This window comes from Myripristis murdjan, chromosome 9 (genome assembly GCF_902150065.1).
Source record: "Myripristis murdjan chromosome 9, fMyrMur1.1, whole genome shotgun sequence".
Taxonomy (NCBI): Eukaryota; Metazoa; Chordata; class Actinopteri; order Holocentriformes; family Holocentridae; genus Myripristis; species Myripristis murdjan.
The window spans coordinates 13,187,382-13,215,136 of NC_043988.1; the positions used below are offsets into that span (position 1 = coordinate 13,187,382).

Consider the following 27,755-nt stretch of genomic DNA (forward strand, 5'->3'; position numbering starts at 1 on the left):
TGGGCATTGTCTGGGAGATCATGCTAACAAGGAGGCACTTCATTCTGATTCTGATTTTTTTTTTTTTTTCATATGAAGGACACAGAAAAAAATTAGGCTTGTGTGAGATTGGTAAGGACGACTAAATTACTGCATGAACCCAGTTCTCTCACATAGGAAAATATCACATTCTTAAACAAGCAGAAGAGATCTTCCTCCCTTTTAATTGGCTGTGCTACCATAAGGCCACTTCTTTGTATGGTGTTGCGGGATCCTGTTTGTCTTCTCTCCTCCTCTGGTGCAAATGAACTGGACCGTTAAAAAACATTATTCAAATAAGAGAAATCTTACATATATACCCTGTGTCTTTAGATGATATTGGGCAAGGGGGTGGGTTTTGGGGCAAGAGGAAGACCCTTAGATTGGTGAGGCATATTGGAGCACATGTAAGACAGCAAATATACGGGGGCACAATGTAAAAACATGTACACCAGACAACAACGGCTATGCAGCAATATTTTGAAAGTGGAGAAGGCATGGGGTGAGCAAGAATGCCTCCAAAAATGCAGATTCAGTTTCAGACACCTTGCACTATTCACATCCTGTTCCCCCAAAAAATGTAGAAAATGAACGGTGTTTGACAACAATTTCAATACAACAATGTGCCTTAATGGTCAGAGGTAAAACATCTTTACTGTAAAAACATTTCCATTTGGTGAAGAGACAGCATGACATTATTTTAACATTGTGCAACTTTTAAAGTCAGCTGAGTGCATGTGTTCCTCTCCACTCCATGGGGACTGTGCAGAAAATAAAACTCAAAAAAAGAGAGATAAGAGTGATTTCTGTACAGCAAAATCAATTAGGATCTCAAACTCCACATATTCTCAAATATAAAGTGACACTGTAAACCAAGGGAGAGGGATTCTCATCTGTGTTGTACAGTATACAATGGTAACATCAGTGGAATGAGGTATGCAGAAGCGAGGGATACAGCTGTCCATAATTACACTTGTCCATGCAATGAAAACACAACACAATTCCCACAATTCTGTGTGCGCGCATGTGCATGTGTGTGTGTGTGTGTGTGTGTGTGTGTGTGTGTTTGTGTGTATGTATGCGTGTGTGCTTCAAGCAATATGATATGTCTGCAGGCTCATATTTAGAGAATGTATATAAAACGGATCAGGCAACACACATTCTGATCCTTGGTGGTTCTTAAATGATGCCAAAAAACCTTCAAAAAAACCAACAAATCAACATGACCACAGTATCACATAACTAAACTGTAATCTTTGGCCTGAGTGTATGCAAAGGCAATGTACATTGTGTGTTGAGGTTGTTTAGGTGATGTGATAATTTCATGTTTTGAATGTTTATGAGTGATCTGAGGTATGGGAGGAGGAAAAGAGAAAAGGAATGAGGAGTAGAGAAAAAGGTACAGACGTGGAGGGGGGATGTGGGGAATAAATGGAGAGATGGGGAGGACAGGCCTGAAAGAGAAAAGACTTGAGAATGAGCGAAAAAGAAGGACTTCCTTTACTGGAAAAAAAAAAAAATCCACCAAGACCCCATCTTCTATTCCCTGTGGTGGTCTTTCTTATACAGTGGATCCCCTGAATATTAGCTTGTTTTCTTTTCTGTTTCATGAACATCAGTGGCTCTGTTCTTTAGTCCAGCAATCCTGAGGGTGAATAAGGTTTGTCTGAATATTTCCAAACGTCTCTGCAACATTGAGCATTCCACTACAGATGCCCAGGGTCTTGGGGCCTGGTGTCGGTCATCGTCCCCCCTGGGTCGACCATTAGGCTTAGACAGGCTGTCTCCGGCTGCTGTTCAGACCCAGCTGTAAACCAATCAGCAGTGGGGAAGCCCTCGGAGCTCCTTCCCTTTGTGTGTGTGTGTGTGTTTGTTCGGCTCCACACTGTCACTGCGCCACTAGGGGGCAGAGTTGGACATGGAGTCCACAGAGTTCACACTGGAAGACTGCACGCGACTGTGGGCAATGGACACCTCTGCGTGCTAGAGAAGAGCATAAGAGTTGTGCGTGAGTTAGTGGGTTATCGGGTGTGTGTGAGTGTGAGCGTGTGTGTGTGTGTATGCATTCTCTTACATGCCGCCTGAAGATCCTGTCCAGCAGGCTGCGTTTGGGCGGCTCTGGAGGCTGATTCCAGTCCAGATCTGGGGGTCTTGTGCCCTGAGGCCCAAACATGTTCAAATCGCTGAAACACTCAGTCTCTATCATCTAAAGTGAGGAGAAGAGAGAACAAGAGGAGAGGAGAGGAGAGGAGCGGAGAGGAGCAGAGAGGAGAGGAGAGATTTGGTGAACTTTGGCACTACTAAGTGACTTCTTCCAGCTGCTCTACAAACTGCACGGAGCATTTAAAATGTCAAATTAAGCGCACACTTACCTCATTTTGCCATGGGATGGAAACGCTGCCTGTAGCAAATTTGGAGTAGAAGTCATTATCAGTTTGGTCCAAATTTACTCCCTTTACTGTGGAGAACTGCTCTATGTCCAAAACATCCTTACAGTACACTGCCCGGGGCTGGGACACCACCATGACCATGAAAAAGACAGGGGAGAGAGAGGGGGAAACAAAGAATAAATCAGTCTTGTGCTTGAAATGCCATTTGCTGATGCAATTATGTTAAATAAATACATACAATTATTGACCTACTCCCACGATGGCCATTTTAAACTCACCACCCTACCCAGAAGCAAGAGGAAAAACAAAGGCCAGGCATAGAGGCAAATCAAATCAAAGAACAAACATGGGCCAAAAAAGGCAAGTTCGCTGGCTTACTAATTAAATAGCTATTGCTAAGCTACGTAGGCTCCATTCCAGGAGCTACTGTGAGCCAAATATAGTACATGACAAAGTGGCCCTTTATCCCTCTCAGTTCTTGACATCCATTTGTTTAATAATATGGTTTTATGTAGGGAATTTGTGAAATCATTTTTTTTTTTGGCTTTTCTGCTTTATTTGTCAGTCACAGTGGAGAGAGACAGGAGGTAAGGAGGTCAGATTCAAACCCAGGACGCTGCGATCAGGACTCAGCTTTAACAAATGGTATGCGTTCTTATCTGGTGAGCTACTGGGACGCCCCATGAAATCATTTCTAATGGATAAATTGGGCACAGGGTAATTTCTCAGTGGGGACTTCCACATACATTTGTTATAGAATCAAAATGGCCACTGTGAATATGCTGACTGCAAGGTCCAGTCGGTATAATAAAGTGCTCACATCAGGCACAAAGGAAGGCTCCAGTATCCCAGCCTCCAACCTCTTGAAGTTGATGTTTTTGAAGAAAGGGTGAGCCTTCACGCCCACTGCTCCCTCCGCCAGGCACCCCAGCCTCTGCTTAGGGTCTTTGGTCAACAGCTGGATGGGAAGAAGGAGAGATGAGGGAGGGAATTATTAATTCATTCATCCATCTGTCCATACAACCATCTATCAAGTAATTCTTACCATCCTACAGATGGCCTTAGTGTCCTCTGTAAACTTGTCGTTGTACTCCTCCTGCTCCTCCTGCACTCTCTTCTCCACCTCTTCTCGTTTCACTCGTTCTTTGCGGGCACGGAAGGGCGATCGCCCCGCGGTCATCTCATAAACGAGACAGCCCAACCCCCACCAGTCAGGGCTCATCCCGTACTTCTCATTGTTTATCACTTCTGGAGCTAGAGAGAAAAGGGGAACAGGTTGTTGTAGTAACGGACTGGAAAACACCGGCAAATCTGCACATGCAAATGCTAATGTCTATTTAATGAGCTCTTTCTTACCCATGTAGCCAACCGTCCCCACCCTGCCTCGGATGAGCTCTCCTTCAGGCACTTTGATGGCCAGTCCCAGGTCAGAAATACGTATATGTCCTGCGGCACAACAGTAGTTAGCAGAAGTTAGTGGAGAATAGCACTGCTGCTGCGAAAAGGTATTTGACCGCTGTATCTGATCTCAAAACCTAGGTGCCAGAATACAAAATTTGACTTACATTACATGTATCTACAGTACAGTGCAGTGTGTAGTATTAGCTTGAAAATGTCTGTCAGCAGCAGAACAGGAATGCTGAAATGCAATAATCAGAAATCGGAGCCATGCAAGACACTGACATAAAGCAGCTTTAGAACTCACCATTGTCATCTAATAGGATATTCTCCGGTTTCAAATCCCTAAAAATAACAGAGGATATGAGTGTGGAAACTGAAACATCAACAGTCAACATTGTATGAAGGATCAATCTCCTGTATGAAATATCAGTCCATAGAGATTAGCTGCAGAGCTCAGTATAGTGAGTCAAACAAGCAGCGAAATGCAAAAAATAATGAGGAATTGAGAATCTGGCTCAGGTGTAGTATGCTTCTGCGTGCACTTAAGGCTGCATGACATTTACAGCTCTCTAATGCAAGGGATAATATTTCTGTAATATTGAATTTCTAACCTGTAGACAATGGATTCCCTATGCAGATGCTCAAGGCCACAGCAGATCTGAGCGGCGTAAAACTGGACCCTGTCTTTGTCGAAGCCGGGCGTGCCCATGTTGTAGATGTGAAACTTCAGGTCTCCGCCGTTCATTATAGTCAGCACCAGACACAGAGCGTCTTTGGTCTCATACGCATACGCTAGGCTCACCTACAGGGAGAGTGCAGAAATTAAACTGGTATTTAGGATAAAAGTGCTTACAGTTTACCTTTGTCATACATGCAAAAGGATAATTAGACAGTGTAGTGTGCTGTATTGATGAGTTATTCCTGATGACTTCTATGCTCACTCACAACAAATCTGCTGTTGACTTTCTCTAAAATCTGCTTTTCGTTGAGCGCCATCGACTCTCCCTTCCTCTTCTTGATTCTCTTTTTCTCCAACTTCTTGCAGGCGTACATCTTCCCTGTAGCTCGAACCTGGCAGGCGCACACCTGAGAGGGAAACAGGCATCATGATCTTCAGTATATTCAGCAGCAGCAGCAGTGACAGCAACATACATCATCATCTTCAAAAAAAAAAAAAAAAAAAAGAAAGAAAAGAAAACCATCTCTTACTTCTCCGAAGCCTCCCTTGCCCAGCACTCGGTACTGCCTGAACGTGTCTTTAGTGATTGGTTGCCTGACAGAGTACAGACACAGCAAAATCCATTAATAGGCACTCATATATAGTATTGATTAGGAAAAAGACATTATCTGCAGAACTCAATACCATCATGAGTCAGTTTCCTATACAGACGATAGGGCCTCTAGTACACAATTACCCTCTCCAGACATGGACGCTCCCAGGCAATCAAGGATGTTCTGAAAGCCTGCAGCATACTTAAACACCGTCTTTGATGTACATCTCAGACTAAAAAATCTATACCGAATTGTCTGCTTCCTCCAGTTAGTGTCATCCTCTAAAGTTTTGTCATCATTTTGTGGCTTTTGGATATCATCTAGTTCTATTTTTTTTTTTTAGAATAAGATTTTTTTTGATGCTGTTGCCACCCATTTTGTTCTCAAAATTGGAGAAATGTCGGTTATTTTTAGGGATCTGAAACCAGAGAATATCCTATTAGATGACGACAATCTGCTGGTTAAAACATCTTGCTGAAGCTACATCAAAACTGTGTCGAGTGAAATATTCAAACCCAACATTGTCATTGTTTTGTGGCTGTAGCATCACATCAAATAGAAAATATTTAGATGTCTTGTGCATCATTTAAAACACATTTCCCTGTAATTCTGCAGGGTATGTTTGGTGTCTCTGGAAACTTTGGGATCACCACTGTGGGTTTTAAAAAAGCCACATGCATTTGTAATGATCAACAGACTTGAACAGGTTAAAAGCCAGGGGGCAGGATCCTTAACTTTGTGGGCTGAATAATTATGTCAACCTTAAGAGGACAAATAGAAATTGGCGATTTACAAAAAAGACGCCCTGGATTATGCTTAGTCCTAGTCTAAGAAATGGATATCTCCATTGAAAATGACTTATTAACCCTGGGACCACATGGAATACAAACAAACAGTCCGACCAACCTCTCCAGCATCTTCCACTGCAGGAAGCGGTCAAAGTACATGCTGTTCTGGTAGTCAGCGAATGGAGCTCCACTCAGGTAGTCATGCAGGGCCCTGCGTCCACACAAAGCACAGCGGGTTCAGTTAGCAACAAAACCAGGTACGACTGAACAGAATAGATTACATGGTGTATGCTAAAATACAGAATGTAACACCTGCACCCTGTTCTGTTCCGAATAAGGAAAAAGACACAGAAAAACAGGCCAAAGAGAGAAAAAGACAGAGTTGACTCACTTGCGACAGTCGCTGAAGATCTCCTTACAAGGGCTGAGCTCAAGCTTCTCCCTGCACTGGTCTGCATAGACCTCAGCTATGTCTACACACTGAGGAGACTGCATCAACACACACACACACACACACACACATGCACAGATCCATAACTTTTTATTACAATACATTACGAGGGAATAACATACATAGCTTACAAGGAATTCAAAGTAAATACAACACTGTGTTCGTACACTTTATGAAAACATTACATGCTTATCTTGGTACACTTTGTGCTTACAAGTACATTAAGAGTGAGGGAGGTTTCCATTCAGGAGAAGCACAACGTCACTGTATGCTTACAATACCTCTCCGTAGGTTATTTCACAGATCTTTGAGAGGTGTTACTGAACTGATTGAATTGAGCAAGACTCAGAAGGAAATAAATATATCGGATGAAGGAACCGACCTGTTTTGAAAGAAATGTCTTGATGATCTGGTCCCCTCTGCCTTTTCTTTTTTCATCAGGTGTCACTTCATAGTCTTCCTAAATAACAGCATAGATTGTGTTGGAAAGCAGTGCATGATGTGATTACTGTACATGTTATTGAAAAAGAAGTGGTTTGCTCTGTTTGTCTCAGGAGCCTCATACAAAGCCCTACTGGCCTAGATAGATAGATAGATAGATAGATAGATAGATAGATAGATAGATAGATAGATAGATACTTTATTCATCCCGCAGGAAATTCACATTTTTTCAGCAGTATCCACAGATTACAGATTAAGTAAATAAAAAAAAAATAAAAATAAAGAATAAGATCTAAGTACAACAGAATAAGATCTGAGTACAACAGAATAACCTAAGTACAACCCAGTGTGCAAAAGCAATGTGCAACAAAAAAAAAAAAAACAGAAAAAAACATGTGCATGGGTGTATAAAATGTACATAGAGGTAGGTCAATGTGCAAATTTAGAAGGACTGAACTACATATGAACTTTCTCTCCTCTGTCTCCCTTTCTGTTTTCCATCCTATTGGAGACTACTATTAGAGTGAATGGATTATTCTATCCACCATTAAAGAAAGAAAGAAAAAAAGAAAAAAGAAATTAAAGAAAGAAAAGTGTCCATGATATTTAGTAGTGGCAAACGGGCCACTGCAATGGACACACAAACCTATATCGGCGTATCTCACTGCACTTCTGTTGCCCGCATCCAAACATATGCCGCTTTTTGGCTGCACATTTGCCCACGGCCGTTGAGAGGAAATGGACTTGGCCGTTACACAGCAAACATATTGGACATCTCACCGCGGCAATGACAGGAAAAGCGCTCTGACGTGTCTCTAGCCAGGACTTTAAGGTTTCTTGAAAAAGGGGGAAGCAACATGGCTCCCATGGTGCAAACCGGCCCAACTCTTTCTATCAATGGCTATTTTCCAACATGGTCCTGTGTTGCCTGGCAACCGCACAGTAAACACGGCGGGATTCCTTGAGGTCCTGGAGTGTCACAGTGTGTCACACCAGCGTCACCAGCTTTCCACTACAAACACACGCAGACACACACACTCACACACACACACCTATCTATCTGTCTATCTATATCTATATCTATATCTATAGATAGATAGATAGATAGACAGATAGATAGATATAGATAGAGATAGATATGTGAGGCCATAGCTTTGGTTAAAGCAGCCTTTCAAAAAAAAAAAAAAAAAAAAAAAAAGACAGCAGCAGTAGGACAAAGTGAGGCCAAAAGCCAAACAAACAGGTTGGTTGGATTGCCCAGAAGCCAGCGCTATGTGGACATGTAGGAGTTATGAGTGAGCGAGAGAGAGGGAGAGTGAGCGAGAGGGAGAGAGAGAGAGAGAGAGAGAGAGAGAGAGAGAGAGAGAGAGAGAGAGAGGGAGGGAGAGAGAGAGAGAAGGAGATTGCTGCCAAGTGTTGATTAACTGTGGCTTTGTTGTCAGAGGCTCAGGAGAAATCACACACACACACACACACACACACACACAGTAAATGAGCTGTCTGACTCCAGCCCTTGCCTGTGGGGGGGTCAGCCAAAGGGAAAAGAAGACGCCTCTTTAGCCTTTTGGAAGCAGAGGGGATCCAACACACACACATACACACACACCCACACACAGGCACACACACTTACGTACGTGCATACACACACCTTCCCATGACGTAAGAGGAACCACAGGGACCCCCAAGCACATTCCTTCTTCTGTTACACACTCTAAAGCACACACACACACTCTCTCTCCTCCCCTGCACCCTTGTGTTCAAGCCTTTTCGCGGCTCACACACACTCTGGTGTCGGAGCACCCTTTTTTTTTTCCTCACAGAATTAAAATGAGAAACTTTTTAATACTTCACTCCTGTCACTCACTTCCTCAATTCGGCCTCAATAAATAAGTAGGCTGACATGCTAAGTTCCTTGTATCTCACCAACTTCTGTACAAACTGCATTATGAAGTCAGCCGTTTTACAGTAAAACTACATTACAATCTGCAAAGCTCTCACATGTACATTCTCTTAAAATACCATCGCACTTACTGATCCGCAATGAGCTTTTGCACGCGCTCCCATATAAGTGGTTTCCCCTCTCGGAGTGTTATGGTCATTTTTAGGGCATGGGGATGGGGTGGAAGGGTGTTGGATGAGGGGGGGGGGGGAGCCGCTGGGAGGGAGAGGGTTAGTGGTGTGGGAAACAATGCTGTCCTTTCTGTCCCGTCACATGTCTGCAAAGATATTCTGGGCATTACTCTAAAGACTTAGATGTGTCATGTGGGAGGTATTCCGTCTGAACGCAGAGAGAGAGAGAGAGAGAGAGAGAGAGAGAGAAACGGGGAAGGGGGGACGTTATGAGTACTGTTAGGATTTTGGGTGAAAAACAGGGGAAGATGGGGAAGGGGGGAGGATGGGAGGATTTTCTGGCCGGTAGAATAATCACTAATCAGTTTTATTGTCTCTTCGACCCCTTGTGACCCGGCACCAGCATATTTTCAGGCGATGCTCTAATCAAAGTGAGTGCACTCAAAAAGTGCCACCGTGGGTTTTTGTGATTTTTTAAAGAGCTTTTCTCCGGGAAAGAGACTGAGCATGCGTGCTCTTTTTCAGCACCCGCACCCGTTTCATACAGTCATACCTGGGAGCAGCCACAGCCATTCACTGTTGGCCACTGAGCAGTTCAAGTGCCTTGCTCAAAGGCACTTTGATGGCAGTTACGAACAGAGGGAGAGTTACTCATGCAAGTTCCTCATGTTTTCTGGGGCATTTTACGGCGCTCCAAATTCCAGCATTCCGGTCACTCTGTTTTTGTGCATGTGTGTGCAAGTGTGTATGTGTGTGTGTGTGTACCATTGCGTCCAATAGATTGATGCATCGCTGCAGCTGAGGTCGGGTCTCACAGTACAGACGGAAGAGAAGCCGTCCAATGGGCTGTTTGTCACACAGGCTGAAATAGTCCCTATCTGCAGAAAGACAGCACACACACTTTGAGATTTCCATCCATGACAACATAGATCAGAATCAGATTTTCTTTTAGTGACACTGAAACACACACACGCATCTAGATATACATATACACACACACACACACACACACACACACACACACACACACACACAAGCACATACCAATGCTGTTGCCCAGCTCAGTGCACTGGCTTATATGGGGGAAGCGAAGAATCTCCTTCCATTTTTTACTCCTCCCTTTCCGCTTTCCTCCTCCACCTAAGAAGAGAGATTGAGCCATTTGTCAAAACTGATTTTCATCAACGAAAAAGAAGGAAGGATGGATATAAAGAGAGACAGAAAAAGAGAAACAGAGGGGGGGAATGCGCATGGGCTTTCAAAATCGCAGTGTGGATATATAATTTATAGATTCTGTCTCACTTCCTCCCCAAAGCCCTACTACTCTCTCCTTCTCCTGATTTTCTAGCCTGCAATGTAGATTGCAACTATTCTTAATGTGGAGCCGCATGTGTCAAACTATGTGTGCGTGTGTGTGCGGACAGAAAGCCCTTTCTGACCGGCTCAGTTCCCATCAGGACATCAGGACTTTGCCAAACTGGATTCCATCAGTCTGAATAATCCTGCATCAGCTTCCTGAGGCACCATTACGCCAGCATGGACAAAAAGCATTTACATATCATCTCCCTTGAGCTCTGAGTGAAAGTTCACAGACTTAGTACGTTGGCTCCTCCATTACTAGCTTTTGGAATTCATGACAAAACTCAGGGTGGGGAAATTCTCATGTTCTGCTGATCCTCTTTTCCCCAGAGAGGCAGCCACTTGTACGCACGGCAGTCCAAATACTTCACATCTGTCAGCAGGAATAGTCAGTGATCAATGGTCCAATCATCACTGACTACGTACCACGCCACTTTACTTCACCGTCATTGTCCCAAAACCTCCCCAGCTCCTCCATCCAAGTTATGTCACCACCACCTCCTCCTGTTCTTCTCTGGTTACATCACACACTTCCCAGCGGGCGTGATTAAACACAACCTTGATCCACACTGGAGGGCTGGCTTCACTCTGCTGCGTCAGCAAGCAGCCCAATTAGTTGTGCCTGACGTCACATTCCCCTCGCTTTAATTCTTTCTTAATATGTGAACCCTCAGCTAGTGCACTGACAGGGATTTCCTTCAGCCCGTCTCTGCAGTGGAAACTGGATGCGAGGGCTGGCACAGAGCTAGCGGCAACTTGGAGAGCATGAGAGAAAGAGAGGCAATGACAAGCAAAAGGTCTTTAAGTAATAACCCAGGAATGCAGGAGTCACGATGTCATGTTGGAGCTCCTGGTCCTCTGTGTGAAAGCTCCCACTAGTTTCCCATGATTCCTGCCTCACTGCCATATCCCTCTCCCTTTATCCAGCATGACATAATGATTTAATTTACACCATTGGCAACGCCAGGGGTCCTTGAGGGGATTCTTAGGGGTCCCCAGAAAAATGAGTAATAGTGTTTCAGTATTACTTCACTCCCTGAAAGTTAGCACAGTGACAGTACGTATAAGGACCTTGACATTGCTCATAGGTTAAACTCTGCTCTCCTTAGGTGGGCCTCCACAGGATCAAAATCTTATTAAATGGGATCCATGGTTCTAATGGAAATATATTTTGGTGGGAGGGGGGCCCTGGATATGAAAAAATTTGAAATCCCCTGATCCAAACACAAAAACACTGACCCAACATAACCTTTCTGGCATTATATAATAATAATAAAAATTCCCTTGCCCATTTTGACATCCAAATCAGGCATTTTTCAATTACTTTCAAGTTCTCGTTTGTGAAAGTCTTAAGCCCACAGTTGCCATACGACACTGTCAAAATTAGTGATCTTAGATGCTTCTCTGTTTTTCTCACGATACTGTCAAATAAAGAAATCATCGTGAAATTTTAAACCTGCTGCTACATCAAAACAAAAAACCATCAGGCTTTTTCTCAGGAGATGCGGCACGCTGATGAGTTTCGGTGTTAAAAAAATCAAATACCTTGGACGCCATCCACAGATCAACAATATACTTCATTTCATTACATTTTATTTGTTGTTAGTTATTCATTATTTGATTTTCAAACATTTGTTTTATTTTTCTCAAATCCTTTAACTTTCACTAATTCTCAAGGCCAAAAAGGAGCCCTGATTATATGATAATGTAATGTGTGTTTGTATTTCAGGGTGGAAGACACAACATTATCACAGCTAACACACACAGACCGGCGCTCTGCAACAACGAGCAGCAGTATCAGCATGGGCAAACTTCACTGTATTAATAACTCGGGTCAAAATATCCCCTAAGAGAATCATTAACTTCCAGCACCTGCTCCTCATCAGCATTACTACAGAACGAAGACGCTATAAACAGGCACACTTCCTGCTTTATGTGCCAGTTGTTCCCTGCAAACAGTTAATATGTAAAGCAATGTTCCACAACATTTTAGCGCAGTCTGCTGTGTGGTCTAATATTTTAATCTCCATTAACAAAAACATGACATCTGCCAAAAAGCACCACAGCACAGTGAGCAGGGAAGGTCATTTCCCCCTGGGGCCGCCTCTGCTAAAAATGAATGCACTTGTGTCGTACTGTAAAACACACTGGATAAACGCGTCCACCAAATGGCATCGATTTCCTGTGAAGGGTCAACCCCATGTCAAATTATTGTGCCAAAACATTGGTCCTCCACCCAGCCATTCAACTCGTACACAATGTTCACACTGCCGCAAATACTCGGATTCCTCCTCTTGCTTTCTTTCTGCATCCTGTTTTCTTCCCTTCTCACTGAGCTCTAAACCTATACATTATTTTGCATTTCTCTCTCCTCATCTTCCTCCCTCCCTGCATCGCGGCTTTGTGAAACTCGCCTCTCGCCGTCACCTTGCCCTGCTTCTCTCTATCCTCTCACCCTGCCTTTCTCTTTTTAATCTCTGACCCTGCTGGGGATGTTCTGTGTCATCATCACCTCTGAATCATCACCACCACTTCACAGCTGCCAGCCAATGACTGACCTCATTTTCTGCTCCCAGCCAATCAATCTCCTCTGCTCCGCGGTCGGTTAAGGTCACAGGTTTACAGCTTTACACAGGCACAATAAACAGAACATCCTTATAGACAAGATGGGTGTTCTGCACAATGATTAAACACAGCCTTCAATCAAGGAGGGCGGGCGCCCTGGCTTGGCAAATATTACCTACCTATCTGTCACGGTGAAGGGAATGTAAAAAGTCATTGCTCACTCCGTGTGCGTGTGAGAAAGCAAGACAAGGGTAGGGTGTGGGGTGTTGGAGGGAGTCAGCACAGATGAAAATCATCCAATCTGCTTCGTAATCTGTCAGCATACACGCAGCTGAATGATGTCTAAAAAAAAAAAAAAAAAATCGTATTGCGATGAATCTTACGTTGTGATGTGATTAATGATTTAAGTAGGAATGATACTTTTTGCATCCTAATTTTCATTTTCACTGAAGAAGTTGATAAAATGTTGATGGTGTAGTTTTTGCTGAAGACCTATCTGAAAAACGCAATTAGTAGGCCAGGGCATCTCTGTAATACTGTATTTACAACAATATTTTGAGACCCATTTTACCTTTGTCAAAAAAGTTACAGCTCCAGCAATTAGGATATTGCACTCGGCCATATAGCGACCTCGAAAACACTTTGATTAATTGTTCAGCCCTAGTATACATGACTGTCCATCAGCAACAAAGTGCACTATTCCAGGAAGCAGCACTATTGCACAGGCCTGCTGGGTGCAAAGACTTGAACATCCATCTGCGGACACACCCACCCACCCACCGATTCCCACACATACATATATACACACACACATACACACAACTATCAAGCATAAATTATTCATCTCCTCATAACAGACTCATCCATTTGGACATAACAAGTCATTTCCCGTCCTGTCTGAGTGTCTTTCAACGTCTCTGTTGTCTGGAGCCTCAGACAATACAACCCTCTTCAATTCAAATGAGTTTGAATTGTGTGTTATGTTAGTGGCAGTCGGCTATATCTGCTTACTGAGGGGGAAACACTGACCTGGACCTCCCATCCCTGTCTGGAATAAATCTGGCAGCACATAACAATATAGGTCTTGGTGGAAAAATGTAACAGACTGATGAATGTCAAACTGTAAAGGAAACGTTGCAATTTCCAGCTAAGGTATTAAGCTAAAGGATAAAACCTCCTTTGGCGCATTTTCTGTCCGGGTCAGTGACTCCAGGTCCTTGTATAACAAAAACGGGCTATTAAAAGTATGAATATGGTCGTAATGTCTTACATAAACCCTCTCGTCCTAGCTCCCTCGTTTATTTTCTTCTCCATCAAACCCTTCTCTCTGTCTCTCTCTCATGGTCTATCACTTTCCCTCGCACTTACACACCAGCAGAAATATGCACTGCCGCGTGAGTACGCTGCACACAGGAACTTGTCAGTCTAATTTGTTCCATGCGGCCAGTGTGGTCGCCGCCCTTTATTTATGTTTCTGCTTAGCAGCTCTGACATCATCAAGGCATGTCGAGTGAGGCAAAAATAAGGTCAGATTAGGGAACGACATCCGCCTGGCGCGACACCAGGGGGTTACCAGCATCCTAAACATTTGTGCTTGCGTGTGTGTGCGTGTGTGTATGTGTGTGTGTGTGTGTGCAGAAAGGCTCCCACTGTGACCTCTCTCTAGTAATGAGCTCATGCTCAATTCAGCAGACTCTGGCACTCACTGCAGGCCTCATCCATCCATCCACACAGCCATACTTTACCAGTTTACCTCACACAAAAGCTCTACTTTGTTTGATCCACCTCCACTTACATTGCTACTTCAGAACTGCCGTCAATTCTAAATAGTGTCTGTTATTCTGCACACCTACACTTCAAACACAGTGCTAAAGATTAGGTTTTTATTTCTGCTGCTGTTCACACTAAAGCCTGCAAGTTCTGGCCAAAAATTTCACCCTTGCTCACACACACATCTGATTATCGCTTTCTGATTCTCCCACTCCAGTTCATTCTCATGCCAACAAAGTGAAGCAAATAAGCAGCAGTGGCTGCAGTCGAGGATGCAAATGTTATTGTTCCCTGAGCTCTCTCCTTCCCTTCTCTCTCACAATGTCCGACTGTTTAATCCTTGGAAAGTATTTGCATGACGCCTGCAGGTTAGGGTGCTGTTCATATGGGGATACGGTCTGTGTCCTGTGCATGCAAAACTAGTGAGGTAAATAATACATCAAGCAAATAAGAAGGCTCAAACTGGTACTCAAAACATCCTCTTCCTGTTTCTGAAGGCCCCGCACCGTGACTCAACAGCCAATGTCGGTTTCATTTAACCCTGAGAAAGATCTACAAGACATACCAGATATCTATCTCTCTTCCAAAAATAAAGATTGGAGGGAGTTGCTTGAGAATAAATCAAGCCTTTTGCTAGCTGAGGCATTTTATGGGTTGTGCAGAAGGTCATGTGTGTGTGTGAATGTGTGTGGATGTGGATGTGTGTGCTTATTATCTGTGATTGGGAGAAATGACGTCATGGTGAAGGAAAACTTGGGAAAGTGGTCATAAGATAAACAAGAACCTTTATAAGCTAAAATCATTTTATTTTTAGAAAATCATTAGTTTTTCTTTTCTTAAAAGACCCTATCCTTGCATAACTAAAATTAGTTTGGTAATATGAAGCATAATCTAAATTTAAAGAGGTGGGCAAAGCGAGTTTAGGTGGGTCTATTCTCATTAAAATCCCTGTACATGAAAAATATTTACTTACTCGTGGTTATTCTCACTTTAATCCTAGTTTTTGAAACTGAGCCATTTTAGAGTTGGGCATTTAGTCAGAACTGAAGGTAGAAACTTTACCAAAACAGAGGTGTGTGTGTGTGTGTGTTTGTGGGAGTGTGTGGTCTTTGTGCCACAGGAAGCTGTGGGAAACACTGCCCAGACCTGCGCAGGAGGAGAGGACTATGGGAGGAAGAAGCTCTTTGTTGCCTTGTTCCATGATGATGTCATGTCAGCGCCTCTGTCCAGCAGCCTCATTACCATCCCCAACTAGGCTCCCTGTCCATGTATTTCTCATTATCACAATAATAATGGGATGGTCCAGCTGGAACATCTGCTTACCTGCTCAGAGCAAACATCAGTGACGTGCAGCCCTTACCTGGCAACACTGGGCTATTCTTTTAGGCGGCAGCAGGGTCACATGTTAAACCACTTAATGAGGGGTCATAAACTCAAAATCAGTCATAGACAATAAAAGAGAGATCTTATCAACACTATTGATGCTGGCGCACAGCTGTGTCCCACCACACCGAGTGCGTGAACAATGACATCTCGGTTTTGAATTGTAATTATTCAGACATATCACTACGCCAAGGTCGGGAGCAGTGCACTTAAAGATCATTCAGTGCAAGTGGGAAGTCTAACTTCTCCTCGGTGGTTAATGACAGAGCCTCATTTTCAATTGACAAGATATATGAACCTTGAGAACCATGAGAACTCTGGTTTTTCAGTTTCTGGCAGAATTGAAAGTGCATGGAGCATAACCCTGACTAACAATGTACCTATATTTAACATGAAAACTGTGTGCTTACATTTCAGGGCGTCTGACAGGTTGCCTGTTGCTACGTTCACACAAAAGCTTCAGAAAAATGACACTGGAGCAACTAGTGTCCTTCTCTTTATGTGCATCATGTCTCCTTGTAAACATTACTGTTATAAATAGCAGCAGTGCCCAAGGGCAGGAGCTATGTGTTAATACAAACTGAGGTGGTCAAACCAGTCTCTGACCTCAGAGCCAATGAGCTGTGACAGTTGTCTCTAGAGAAACTGTATGTCCGTGTCTGTGTGTGTTTGTGTGTGTGAGAGGGTGAGACAGAGACGGGGAGAGACAGAAAGAGAAAGAGAGAGAGAGAGAGAGAGAGAGAGAGAGAGAGAGTGTGAACGAGTCAGTTTGTGGTTCAAAGACGGATGTACAGATAGAAGAAAACTTGATACATGCACCTCAGTGTGCATGCAAGGACAGAAAACTCACAGAACAGAGGGTCCGTTTCCTGACTGGGAAGAGTCAGGTGCCACAAGCTTCCTGTTCTATAAATATACCAAACATGGAATGTGGAAAAAAAAAAATGCACTCATCCCTGCTTGCACATTCAATAGGCTGACATTACATAACCCGATCAAAGTGCCACACAACTGAGGGCACACTGGGTGATACGAGGTGTTTGCTCATCCATAAAGATCCAGAAGGATAGAGCATAGTCCACATGAAACCGGCCATAATGGGAAGTCAGCGCTCACCTCTGTGAATGTTTTGACTGAGTAAGCATTATGGCGATCAAATCCTCTCTAGCTCTCTGTTTGGAGCAGTTTTATTCCTGGGAGAAACCTAGAGCAGCTACAACAGACGCAAACAAGCCCCCCCAAGTCCAGGAAAGTGGAACTAATGACAGCAATAAAAGTTGATCTGACTTATCAAACTGGTGGAATGTTCATCTATTTCATGATATAAGCCGGAGCAAATGAATACACCGCATGTGCGCGCGCACACACACACACACACACACACACTCAAACACACACACACACACACACAGACAAATACTGCACAAAACTCATCCCGGAAATAGGGTTAAAGTGATTACATTGCCCCTTTCAGGCTGTCCTTTTCCTCTCCAGCTGTTCTCCATTTCCTTTCCTTGTCTTTCTTCTTCTTCACACACACACACACACACACACACTTAGAGGTGCAGACATCCCCTAGTCATCAAGATGTTTGTTCCATGCCTCCCTCCTATGTTGACATTCCATGTTCTTTTGTCCTGTCTCTTGTTTTGGAAACATCCTGAAAAAAAAAAAAAAAAAACTGTTGCGCTGATCATCAGAAGAGCAGAGGTGCTGGATAGACGCTGATGAATGCTGTTTTGCAGGGATGCAACTCCATATCGGCAGACGATCAGTATTGTTCAATATGAGCTATAAAAAGCAACACTGGTATTGCTTAAATCTTAGTGTTATTGCTGATATTCAGCTGATTGCAGCGTTGGCATTTTTGCACGAGGAGTCTGTTACTTAGTGCAAATGTCTCCACTAACACTAACATGGTCTTTTATTAAAAACGTAATTGTCTTGTTGAGGATGTCTGAAAAGCTTCACCTTTTATGCACCTGCATTTGGCACACACACATTTTGCACCTGCTACAATTTCTACAAAAATGCATTTCTGTTTATGTTATCAGTTTCTGTTGCTTCAGAAGGGAAAATATCAATGATCTGCTTCATCAGTGCACCGTTACTAGTTTGTGGTTTTTTTTTTTTTTTTCCAGAGGGTCTTTTATATGCAGTCCATCTTAATTCTAGAGGCATTCTTGCCAGTGTTGCAAGGCTACATCTTGGTCCTTTATGGCAGGAACTTGGGTGAACTATGAAACAATATCTTTGCATTGCAAGCTGGCAAAGAAACACTCAAATTTTAGCTCTTTGTTTTCTTTCCCACTGCTGGAAACTCACAGCAGGCCTTTCAGAAGAGGATCTGCGTGTCCCAGAGCAGCCCTTCTTCCACTCCTCAATTGTCGAGTTGTGGCTGTTGGTTATTTGTTTGTTGATGCAGTGGTTTGTGGGTGGTCTGGTCGGGATTCATTTGTACTGTTGGTCGCATGGAGCCACCATTCAGACTTGGTTGTTTTCTGATAATAAAGCAAACATACAATTTTTCTCTCCCGAAATGCTTTGGAAAGAATGCTCTGGTCATGGGTTTCCACAAATTACCTGCAGTGGCTCCATGGGAGGCCAGTAGTTAGCAGACATATGTTACTATTTCACAAATCAAGAAAAAAATTTGAATGGTGTGAAATGCAACAAAAAGTCTACTCAGGGGCATTTTTGCCCTTTCATTTTCACTTTAAATTTTTATCAACAATTTCTTCCTCAAGGCCCTGCCATTCCAGACCCTGGTGGCTGTGTGTGTGTGTGTGTGTGTGTGTGTATGTGTGGATCTGTTTAAAGTGGCTTGAAAAAGCGCCCAGTCTAATCCTCTGCCCCTCATGCAGCAGATGACATTGGCGAGTAAGCTACAACAGATTCTGTATTGATTATTCTCCAATTAATGAACATCAAATATTTATTGGTTGTGTTCCATTTAGGAGGGCTGGCAGCGACGCAGAGAAAAGGGAACATGTTTCAGGCTCTGGGGTGTCAAGAAACAAACCGCAGCGTATGGAAGCAACTGCCTTAAAGGAAAAATCTACGCTTGGATTGGATGCTCATGCTGTTTTATATCATCAGAGTATGATGCTTAACATGTTCCACATTACATTATCTTTTTTTAAATTTTTTTTATTTTGGTGCATCAACTGAACCTGGCTTGCTTTATGTATGTCTCACTTCAGTGATTTCCTTCATTTCCCAGAAGGACTTTTGACAGCCTCCGCAGAATGTACCTGAACTTGTTGCATTCAGCTGTGGGTTATTCATGTGGGTGGAGAGAGCAGTAACGGTAGCGGTAGTAAGAGCAAAAAAGCGAGAGCATGTCTTATGGCTGTGTTGCATTTTAGTCCACTGATGTTACTGTTGTTGGAGAAACTGGAATCTCTCTGCCTCTACGGTAAATTTCCGCCTGCATGTCCGTTGGATCGCTGCACAAAACGCTCGCTTTTTGATTCTGCAATACTGACACCTCATATTTACTGTTGTTTGATAAGGTGGAAAAGAGATGCTGTTAATCCACATTGCACTTGCATTGCAAATATCTGGATGTGACGTAACGTCTATGCTTGGCCAGTTATCCGCATCAATAAGAAAACTACACCACCAAACAAAAAAATGCCCCCTGAAACATATGGTACATCGCCAACAGTTGCTTTTTCTAATGAAGTGTTTTAGCCCACAACTGTTCATTCCAGCAGTTTCTATGTCTTAAGACTACACTTCTAACACTTTTACAGACAACAAATATTAGACCCACATCATTTACTATTATCTATTCTGCAGATCTAACCTCTCAAGTAATAATTTGATCTGTTTGCATCCTGAACCTGTGCAGATGTGGGCATGCAACAAAGAGAAAATTAATCATCCAGAGAGGAATGTGGCTTCAGAAATCAAAGAGAGAATCAGCTGTGAGCATAGTGTTAAACACGAGGTATGTAAGATTGGGTCACAAAGAGCCTTGCAGCTATTTGCGAAAGACTTTCTTCCCTGGCTTTCTTTCCTAATCCCCTCTATCCCGTCTGTCTCCAGGCAAACAAACAGAAATACCCGGTGAGGAAATGACAGCCTGTTTCCCTCTCATGTATTTTACTCTCTCCTCCATTTATGCTCTCCAGTTGTCTACCCAATAAAACTCAACAGCATTATGTCATGGCTCAGTCCTTTCAGAAGAGTCCAGAGGGAGAAACACTCCAGGCAGTGCTTGTGCTTGTGTGCGAGAGAGAGAAAGAGAGAGAAAGAAATAAAGAGAAAAAGACTCAGATGACAAATGCTGCTGTACATGGTCTTAGACCGCATCTCCCTCCACTCCTCGCAGCTGACAGGTGAAGGATGAGACAGGACTGCATGGGTGTCAGCAAATGAATCAGTGTTGTATCTCTCTCTCTGTGCCGAGGCTGAATGGCAGCAGTTCAGTCGTGGTGTAGATCTGAGTGTGTTTCAGCCTACACACCTCTTTAGCAGCATATGGTTCGTCTCTGTATCATCTGCAGCTCCTCTGGCTTGCTGAGACTTGCTTTGGCATCATATGATGAAGTACACCACCCTCCTCACACACACACACACACACACCAACAAAAGCTCTCGGACTCTGTTGAGAGCCCACACAAATGGACAAATACTTTACTCCTGTTATCTTACATCACATATAGCTTACCGTAAGCTCAGATCAGCTGGCCTTGCTCGAATCAAAATCCTTCAGGAGTCCAGTGGGAAGAAAAACAAATTATTGGATTGGTTCCAAACACAACACAATCCAATCAGTCAGTTGTAATCTGAATCTAGGACTCTGATAATCCTATTTTACTATTCAAGAGGAGATTCAGCGATTGGATTCTGCCATATTTAAGAACTAATCATGTAGGATTTTCCCTTTGGATTATCCTATTATTGTTCTGTCATACAAACGAGTCCTTAATTCACTACGGACCACAAAATATAACAAAATTCTGAGTGAATGCCGGATGACATTGTACGATATTGTCAAAACAGGCCTTTGACTACCAATGGGCCGCCAAATAATTCTAATTTGCTGTAGAGGATTGTGAGTTATAACTTGTAAAGCATGTAGTGTCGACGAAGATAACAGACTTGCTTGGTTAAATATGCTTTTGAAAACAGAGAAGCTGTCATTCTGCAGGATAACAGCCTATCAGAGGCCTTGATTATTTCAACAAGTTAGTGTCTCAATCTAATTACTGTGTTTAACTCTTTCTTTGGAGGGAGGCTTGGGGTGAATCAAAGGGCAAAACAAACCGAGAGAACAGCTGCCATATTTACATAATGCTTCACATGGCCTCACCTTAGTTCAAATACCTGGAAATAAATGATTACTTCCAAGTAAATCCTTTACGTCTGTTTAGCCTCGGGTCATTCTACCTGCACATCCGTAACACATTCAGATATCCGTGTTTGTGTTGGTGGTGCTCATGTAGCGGCCTGTGTGAAGCGCCTTGCTGTGCTGAATTGGACAACAGATGGTGATGATGAAACACTTGGTTCAACTTGTTTAAATGCAACCTCCCAAAACACAACATGAATCAGAAAACGCCAAGCCACCAGGCAGCGGAGAGGAATTCAGGGGAAATGCCCGAACCTCGGCTCTGGAACTGCAGCTCGAGAAAGGCATCTGGATTCAGCCGTGCAGTTTTCCCCTAACTCTCATTCATTTAGACAGCCGATGACGTTCGCTCGCCTGGCTTGGATTCTGCGACTGCTGCCAGAGAGAGTTGTGAATGGGGAAGCAGGCAGAGACAGGCAGACACACACACACACACAGATGCATACACACACGTAATAAGCTCAGGGTCCACTGCAGGATGTTACTCTCGTCAGAGTGGCCCAGTTCAAGTTACATTTAAACGAAGGAATTCATGTGCACCCCCCCTTACCCCCTCCACCCCCATGCTAACACTCACATACACACACACACTTGCCCACTCAATAGCAGCACAGAAAATGACGCTGAAGTGACGCCTCCAACGCTGCTGAGAAATATACACCCCTGCTCCTAGTGTTACATAATAGTCATTGAGGCTAGAAAGCCCTGCTCACCTCAGGTATTAAATACAGATGCACCGATCCACTTTTTTCCAGTTCTGATCTGATTCTGATACCGATATCTGCCAATACCAGAGCCCCTTTTTTTCTTGAATATTATTATTGTCGTTGTTGTTGTTGTTGCTGCTGGTATTATGTAGAAGGTTACATGAGGCTCTAGTAAACTAAAGTAAACTAACAAAAGGATTTTTACATGGGTGACAAAAATCGCCTGGCCTTCATTCATTTTCAATGAGACGCCGGGTGAGCGATGTGGGCCTGTCCTGGTAAAATTTACTTGTCCTGAACTGTTGCTGGATGTACCCCTGCTCTCCTGCTGCTGCTGCTCCCATCACAAAACCAAACTGATGATCTCCAACTCCTGATCCATGGGTCGGCCGCTGTCATCTATTTTGCAGCTCTAACTTCTCAAGCCACCCACAACTGGCTACAATGTCAACTGTGCTACTAGGCAAATTTGCACGTTTGCAACACATTTTAGATATTAGTAATGGCACATACTGTGTTGCGTTACTTTTCTGCTGAAGCCCTGCAGTCGTTGTTAAGGTACTGACACATGAGGAGTGGTCTGCGCTGTGTTTCCTGCTACACTGGGTGCAGAATCAGCACCGACTGTCAGTTAGCTTGACTATTAGTAACATAGAAAAATAAACCTGGAAGCACTGTCTGACTGCTGACAGTCTTCAAGCAATGTTTTTTTTTTTTTTTTTTTTTTAGTGATCTCATCATGTGTAAGCAGCTTTATGCTGACAACATGCGGACCTGCAGGTCGGCCCAATGTAATTTATCAGGCTTCACATGGGATGAGGAGAGTACTGGAGAGCGGCAACACAGAGCCGCATGCAATTTTCGTCACCCATCTAAAAAGCCATGGGCTATCGGCTTAGAATTCCCTTATTACATATTTATGATTCATAAAAACATCAGACTATGGAATCTGGATTGGTACGCGGATCGGTAAAGTCAGTCCGATATCCGATAAGTGAATGACGTCACCATTGGCACCCGATACCGATACTGGATCGGATCCGCCCCAACTCTAGTATTAAAGCTGCTCGCACAGTCCATCTCTGCTCTGCCACATTACAACCCCACTTACTATCTTGCACTGAAACAAACAGCCATATCAGCCATGGGTGTCTTATGACCCCTGAATAATTCACCAGAACTTTTTATCTGCTGTGACCCCCAGTTTACTTGGCGGACAAAGACCATACAGATCGCAGAGCTCTTAAGACTTTTATCCTGCACATCAGAATTTCCTGCAGCTCTGACATGCTTAATGGTAGCTGTCAGATGATACTCGGATGACCACGATGAAGATCGGGTGTTTCATTTCACCACACACTCATCATCCATACAGTATCTTCCGCAGAGACCGGAGAGCGACTCCACAGGAAGATGGAGCTCGGATGGCAATAGCCCACTCACTCTGTTATGTAACGATCAATTTGATTAAACAGCTTATGGGCTGTATCTAACTGATAGTGCATAATGCTGTTTGGCTTTATTTGAGACTGCGGTCAAGGCTACTTAACAAGATGTTGCAATATGGTCGTAACTATTTTGTTTTCCTGTGGAGATCAAATTGTGTTTTGTTTTTTCTTACCACTTTGTGATTAACATGAAACAATGCACTGGACGTAAATCCTCTTTGATCCAAAAGTTCTGACTGTATCCCAGATGGTCTTAATACACTCTCAATGTTCCCTTGGTGTAATCAGTGACTGTACAATGACATGTGCTTTGTGTTGCTGCCTCTGTCTAACATAATCTAAGCCATAACAAACCAATATCGTCAGATCAGGCATCAAGGGAGGAAAGAGAATAGTGCATTTTGAAATAGATGGCACAAGGCCTCGGTCTGTTTGTGGCTGTCAGTCCACAAAGGGTCTGAGGATATCAGTAGTTCATATTTCTACGCTTGCACTGCCAGTTGCACTGTTTCACTGATTTGGGAAGTGTGAGCATGCTGGCATAAACAGGCACAGATCACAGTGTAAACTGGGCCTTCCTGTTGTGAGTGTGTCCCTGGGAGCATTTGGACAGGGGATGCATGCCTCTCAGTTCAACTCTGGCTCAAGACACACTCTTATAAACAAACAGGAATAAACACTTTTTCTTCACTCCATTCACATTCACTCCTTGTCCCTGGTATGTGACCTCAAATCGGCCTCTGCATATACTGCCATGCATATGGGTGAGTACTGGGGGAATTCACAAAGATGCACTCATAACTAAAACAGGGATCCCAGTTTGGCACTGTGGCCTATAAGATAAGAGCTCTAATAATTCAAACAGTTGCCGGACACAACAAATAAGCACTCATAACCATCTGTGACACGTTTCAGTTTGTGCTGTGCCAATAAATCCATTCTCACAAACTTCAAAGCTGCGTTTCAGCTATTAGGTCAAAGACTCCTCTCATCTCTTTATGTGAAAATGTAAAGCCTTTTCTCTCCCACAACATAGTCAGGGCGGGGAGTGGATGAGCAGCTGGGACAAGTAAAATTGGCCATGGGTCATTAACTGCTCTTATTAATTCATGAGGCCTCATTCACCCAGCCCAGCCAGCCTCTGCTCTCATAAAGCACCAAGTCTGCAGACTAATACACCCTTCTGTCAACCTGGCTGACCCATTTAGGCTTAGACAGCATGTCTTCCTTTACTATTTCATTCATTCCCATGACACTCTGATTCACCCCTCTGCAGACCGTCTCTGTCCGACCCTAAGTATGTCATCATTGTGAAATAACTGCGGCGATGCAAGAGGGGCATGCTCTCCTCCTGCATCACTCTGCAGCTCCACAGAAACTGTTGCCACATGTGTCGCTGCATCCTTTACTCTCAAGAACTTCGAGGTTTGAAGCATAGACTTCCAGGGAAGTATGACACTGGAGCATTCCTGTGAGCCAGCGGTTCCCTAAGTGGGTACCAAGGGCCTCCAGGGGCCCTTGAGTATGTTCCAGTGGGTTTCAAGTAAACAGAGAAGTGATTAATTGAATTCCACTATTTAATTCACTGGAAATGATCTCAGAGAAAGTAGAACAGCTGTTCTTGTTTGTCTTCACATGCACATGGTTTACAGCTATAACATTCAATATTATGTTAGCAACAAGGGGGGGGTTCTCTGCCATGCGTGCCTACTTGGAGGCCTGTGATATGAAAATGTTTTGACAAGCAGTTACATGACAGCCAAGAGGATGTGCTTTCATTTCAATCCATCCATCCAGAATCAAACCTCTAAAACGAAACCTTTAACCCGGCAGGCCAAATGCATCCCGCTCATGAAAAACAATCAAACAAACAAAATCTGGAGTAAAGGCAAAAACACAATGAGTAGCATCACTGGCAGCCCCTTTCTGAGGAGGACACGGTCGTGCTCAGGGCAGAGGAGAAAGGCCTGCAGGTAAACATCATGCAGTCATTTCTCTGACTGCGTAACTGTGTGCTCAAACAACACCGGGCCATTTTCAGACATCTGACTGCTCCTTCACTGATAACCTGAACCTGTGCGGGCCCCATCAAAGATTTCAATATCAGTCACGTCATCGGATCACCGTTCACACGCCGACCTACGGCTATATTCCCCTCACAAGACAGGAGTATGCACCTCCTTCAGTATGTGCCTCAGCATGTACAATGTTGCGAAAGGGCGCATTCATTTGCACAGACAGCGAAAGCGGATGTGGGAGGCTGATTTTTCCTCCTTATATTTGGGTAAAACACGTACGATCTGTCAATTTCGATACCTATGAAAAAAATACACATATGACCCTCGGTTTAGGCTAATTATGATACACAGTCAAGAAGACGTGAACGCTCTCCAAGAAGATATATTGCCTGTAACATTGCATAAGGCTGTGTGGGCCCCCTTTTTTAATGTTGCATCTGTATAATTTACCTGCTGTACGCTGTGCTGTGATGGGCCATACAGTCTGCAGGCTACCTAGCGTGTCTGCCGTCATCATGTGCCATTATCCTCACTTTTTTGCATATTGTGCGCAAAATATGAAATACCCATGCCTGCTTTCTATTTGCATCAAGGTTCTTTATGTGAAACTTACCCTCTCTCGCTTTAAGCAGTACAGTGTTGGCTACTATGTTCTCCAGCTCCATTAAAAAAATCCTAAATGAAGATTTTCGGCACTCAAACGTCTGCAGTGGAAACAGCGTCCTTCAGATTGTAGGCTGTATGTTTTTCTTTTCTTTTCTTTCTTTCTTTCTTTTTTTTTTCTTTTTTTTTTACTCCTCGTCTGTATCCAAGCAAATTTCACCCATATCAGAGTCGTAGGGGATAAAACAGGATATCATAGATTTGCTTGCAATATAAGCTGGGCATGGTTCTTGTTGTGGGCTGGAAGTGCGGCGCTGCATTTCTACTCCAATCCCCCCAAAACCGTTCCATGCGTAATTTGCTGCGGATTGTCCCCGGTGCAGAAAACGGTCAGATTAGAGGCACCGATGTAACTAAAGCAGGTCCTTAAACGCATTCTTAACAGCGGAAGACCAGGATACACTACCAGCTTTGCATTACAACAGCAGGGGTTGGCTGAGTGCACCAGAGAGGACATCAGCGCGCCCCCTCCCCTGTAGATGCGTAATCAAAATGGGCTGGGCCTCTGTGGGAGCCGCGTCAAGCCAGCCACACCGCAAGGCCGGAAGTGAAGCGATTTCCCAGCTGCATAAAAGCCTTAAAGACGCCAACTGCATACATATACATATAGAGAGACTTCTCATACAGACTTCATCCTCCACTGATCTATGATATGCCCACTAAAAACACTCTGTTTTAAACTGTCTGCTGCTCTACTTCCTTCTATTTCTCATCATTTCATTTATGCATAAATATATGTTTCTCTTGAGAATTTGAGCAACTGTAACTGACTAGATTTCCCCTCAGGGATCAGAAAAGTATTTATGATTCTGACCATTTCTCCCATTCATCTATTGTTTTTTAGGCACACATCCAGTCCAATGCATGTTCTTTACAAAAACAATATTGATAGATGCAAAAGAAGGACAATCTAGTGACACACAGGGCGTGTTTGTCAAAAATCCTCTTCAAAAATGACTTGGCTCCAACTGGCTGGTTATTTGCACATTCTGTATGCTCTTTTGTTTAATTCATGGTGAGCTACCATTTGAGTTTAAAACGATAAAATTTACTACAATATAGACAATTTTCTGATGCATGACAAGATCTTCCTTTTTGAAATGGGTAGCAGGGTAAACACTGGTGTTAGTGAGGTTCAGTTCCATGTAAGTGTACCAGAGTTTTTCCAGGGAGGCAGCATGAACAACACCAGGAGCTCAATGAAACAGAAACTTAATGTCATTTGTAACACCTGTTTACATTAATAGTTCATGTTAAAATGGCTGCTCCATTAGGGGGTGGAATCTCACTTTGTCTCATTGTCAATGACTGTTCTGTCTGTAGAGCGCTACAGGACGAAAGCTGTAGGTAGCCATTTAGGCCTAAAGAATCACTGTTACTGTTTTCACGGTAATGATACTGCAGCGTTCCTTTACTCACTGGGTGTTGCTGAAGTAAGAACAAAAATATTTGTTTGGTGTGATTATGTTTGATCACATATAGGCCTATAGAGAAGTGAAGTGTCTTATTTTTGACGCTGACCTAAATTTACCTTGGATAACTGTGGTACAGTATGGCAATAGTGTTATTACACCTGACAGTATTACACTGGATAGAGTCCCAGCAAAAGAGCAGAAGGAGCAATTTGACTGTCTTACACAGCTACTCAG

At 43.4% G+C, this 27,755-nt stretch overlaps 1 protein-coding gene across 1 annotated transcript; it reads right to left on the minus strand.

Moving 5' to 3' along the window:
* Positions 1-26,574, minus strand: grk5l (G protein-coupled receptor kinase 5 like). The gene is made up of 16 exons (XM_030060998.1): positions 26,057-26,574; positions 9,876-9,971; positions 9,597-9,709; positions 6,703-6,780; positions 6,261-6,358; positions 5,988-6,080; positions 5,019-5,082; positions 4,755-4,895; positions 4,421-4,611; positions 4,114-4,151; positions 3,765-3,854; positions 3,454-3,662; positions 3,229-3,366; positions 2,391-2,528; positions 2,093-2,224; positions 1-2,001 (listed from the first exon to the last, which is right to left on the minus strand). Exons 1-16 carry the CDS (start codon positions 26,106-26,108, stop codon positions 1,918-1,920), a joined length of 1,755 nt encoding a protein of 584 aa, XP_029916858.1. The 5' UTR covers positions 26,109-26,574; the 3' UTR covers positions 1-1,917.
* Between the last annotated feature and the right edge of the window lie 1,181 nt (positions 26,575-27,755).

Coding starts and splice junctions, on each gene's coding strand:
- grk5l (XM_030060998.1), bottom strand. CDS start 26,108: ATGGAGCTGGAGAACATAGTAGCCAACACTGTACTGCTTAAAGCGAGA. Junction 9,972..26,056: donor ACTGCTTAAAGCGAGAGAGG/GTAAGTTTCACA, acceptor CTCTCTTCTTAG/GTGGAGGAGGAAAGCGGAAA. Junction 4,612..4,754: donor AAGTCAACAGCAGATTTGTT/GTGAGTGAGCAT, acceptor CTCTCCCTGTAG/GTGAGCCTAGCGTATGCGTA.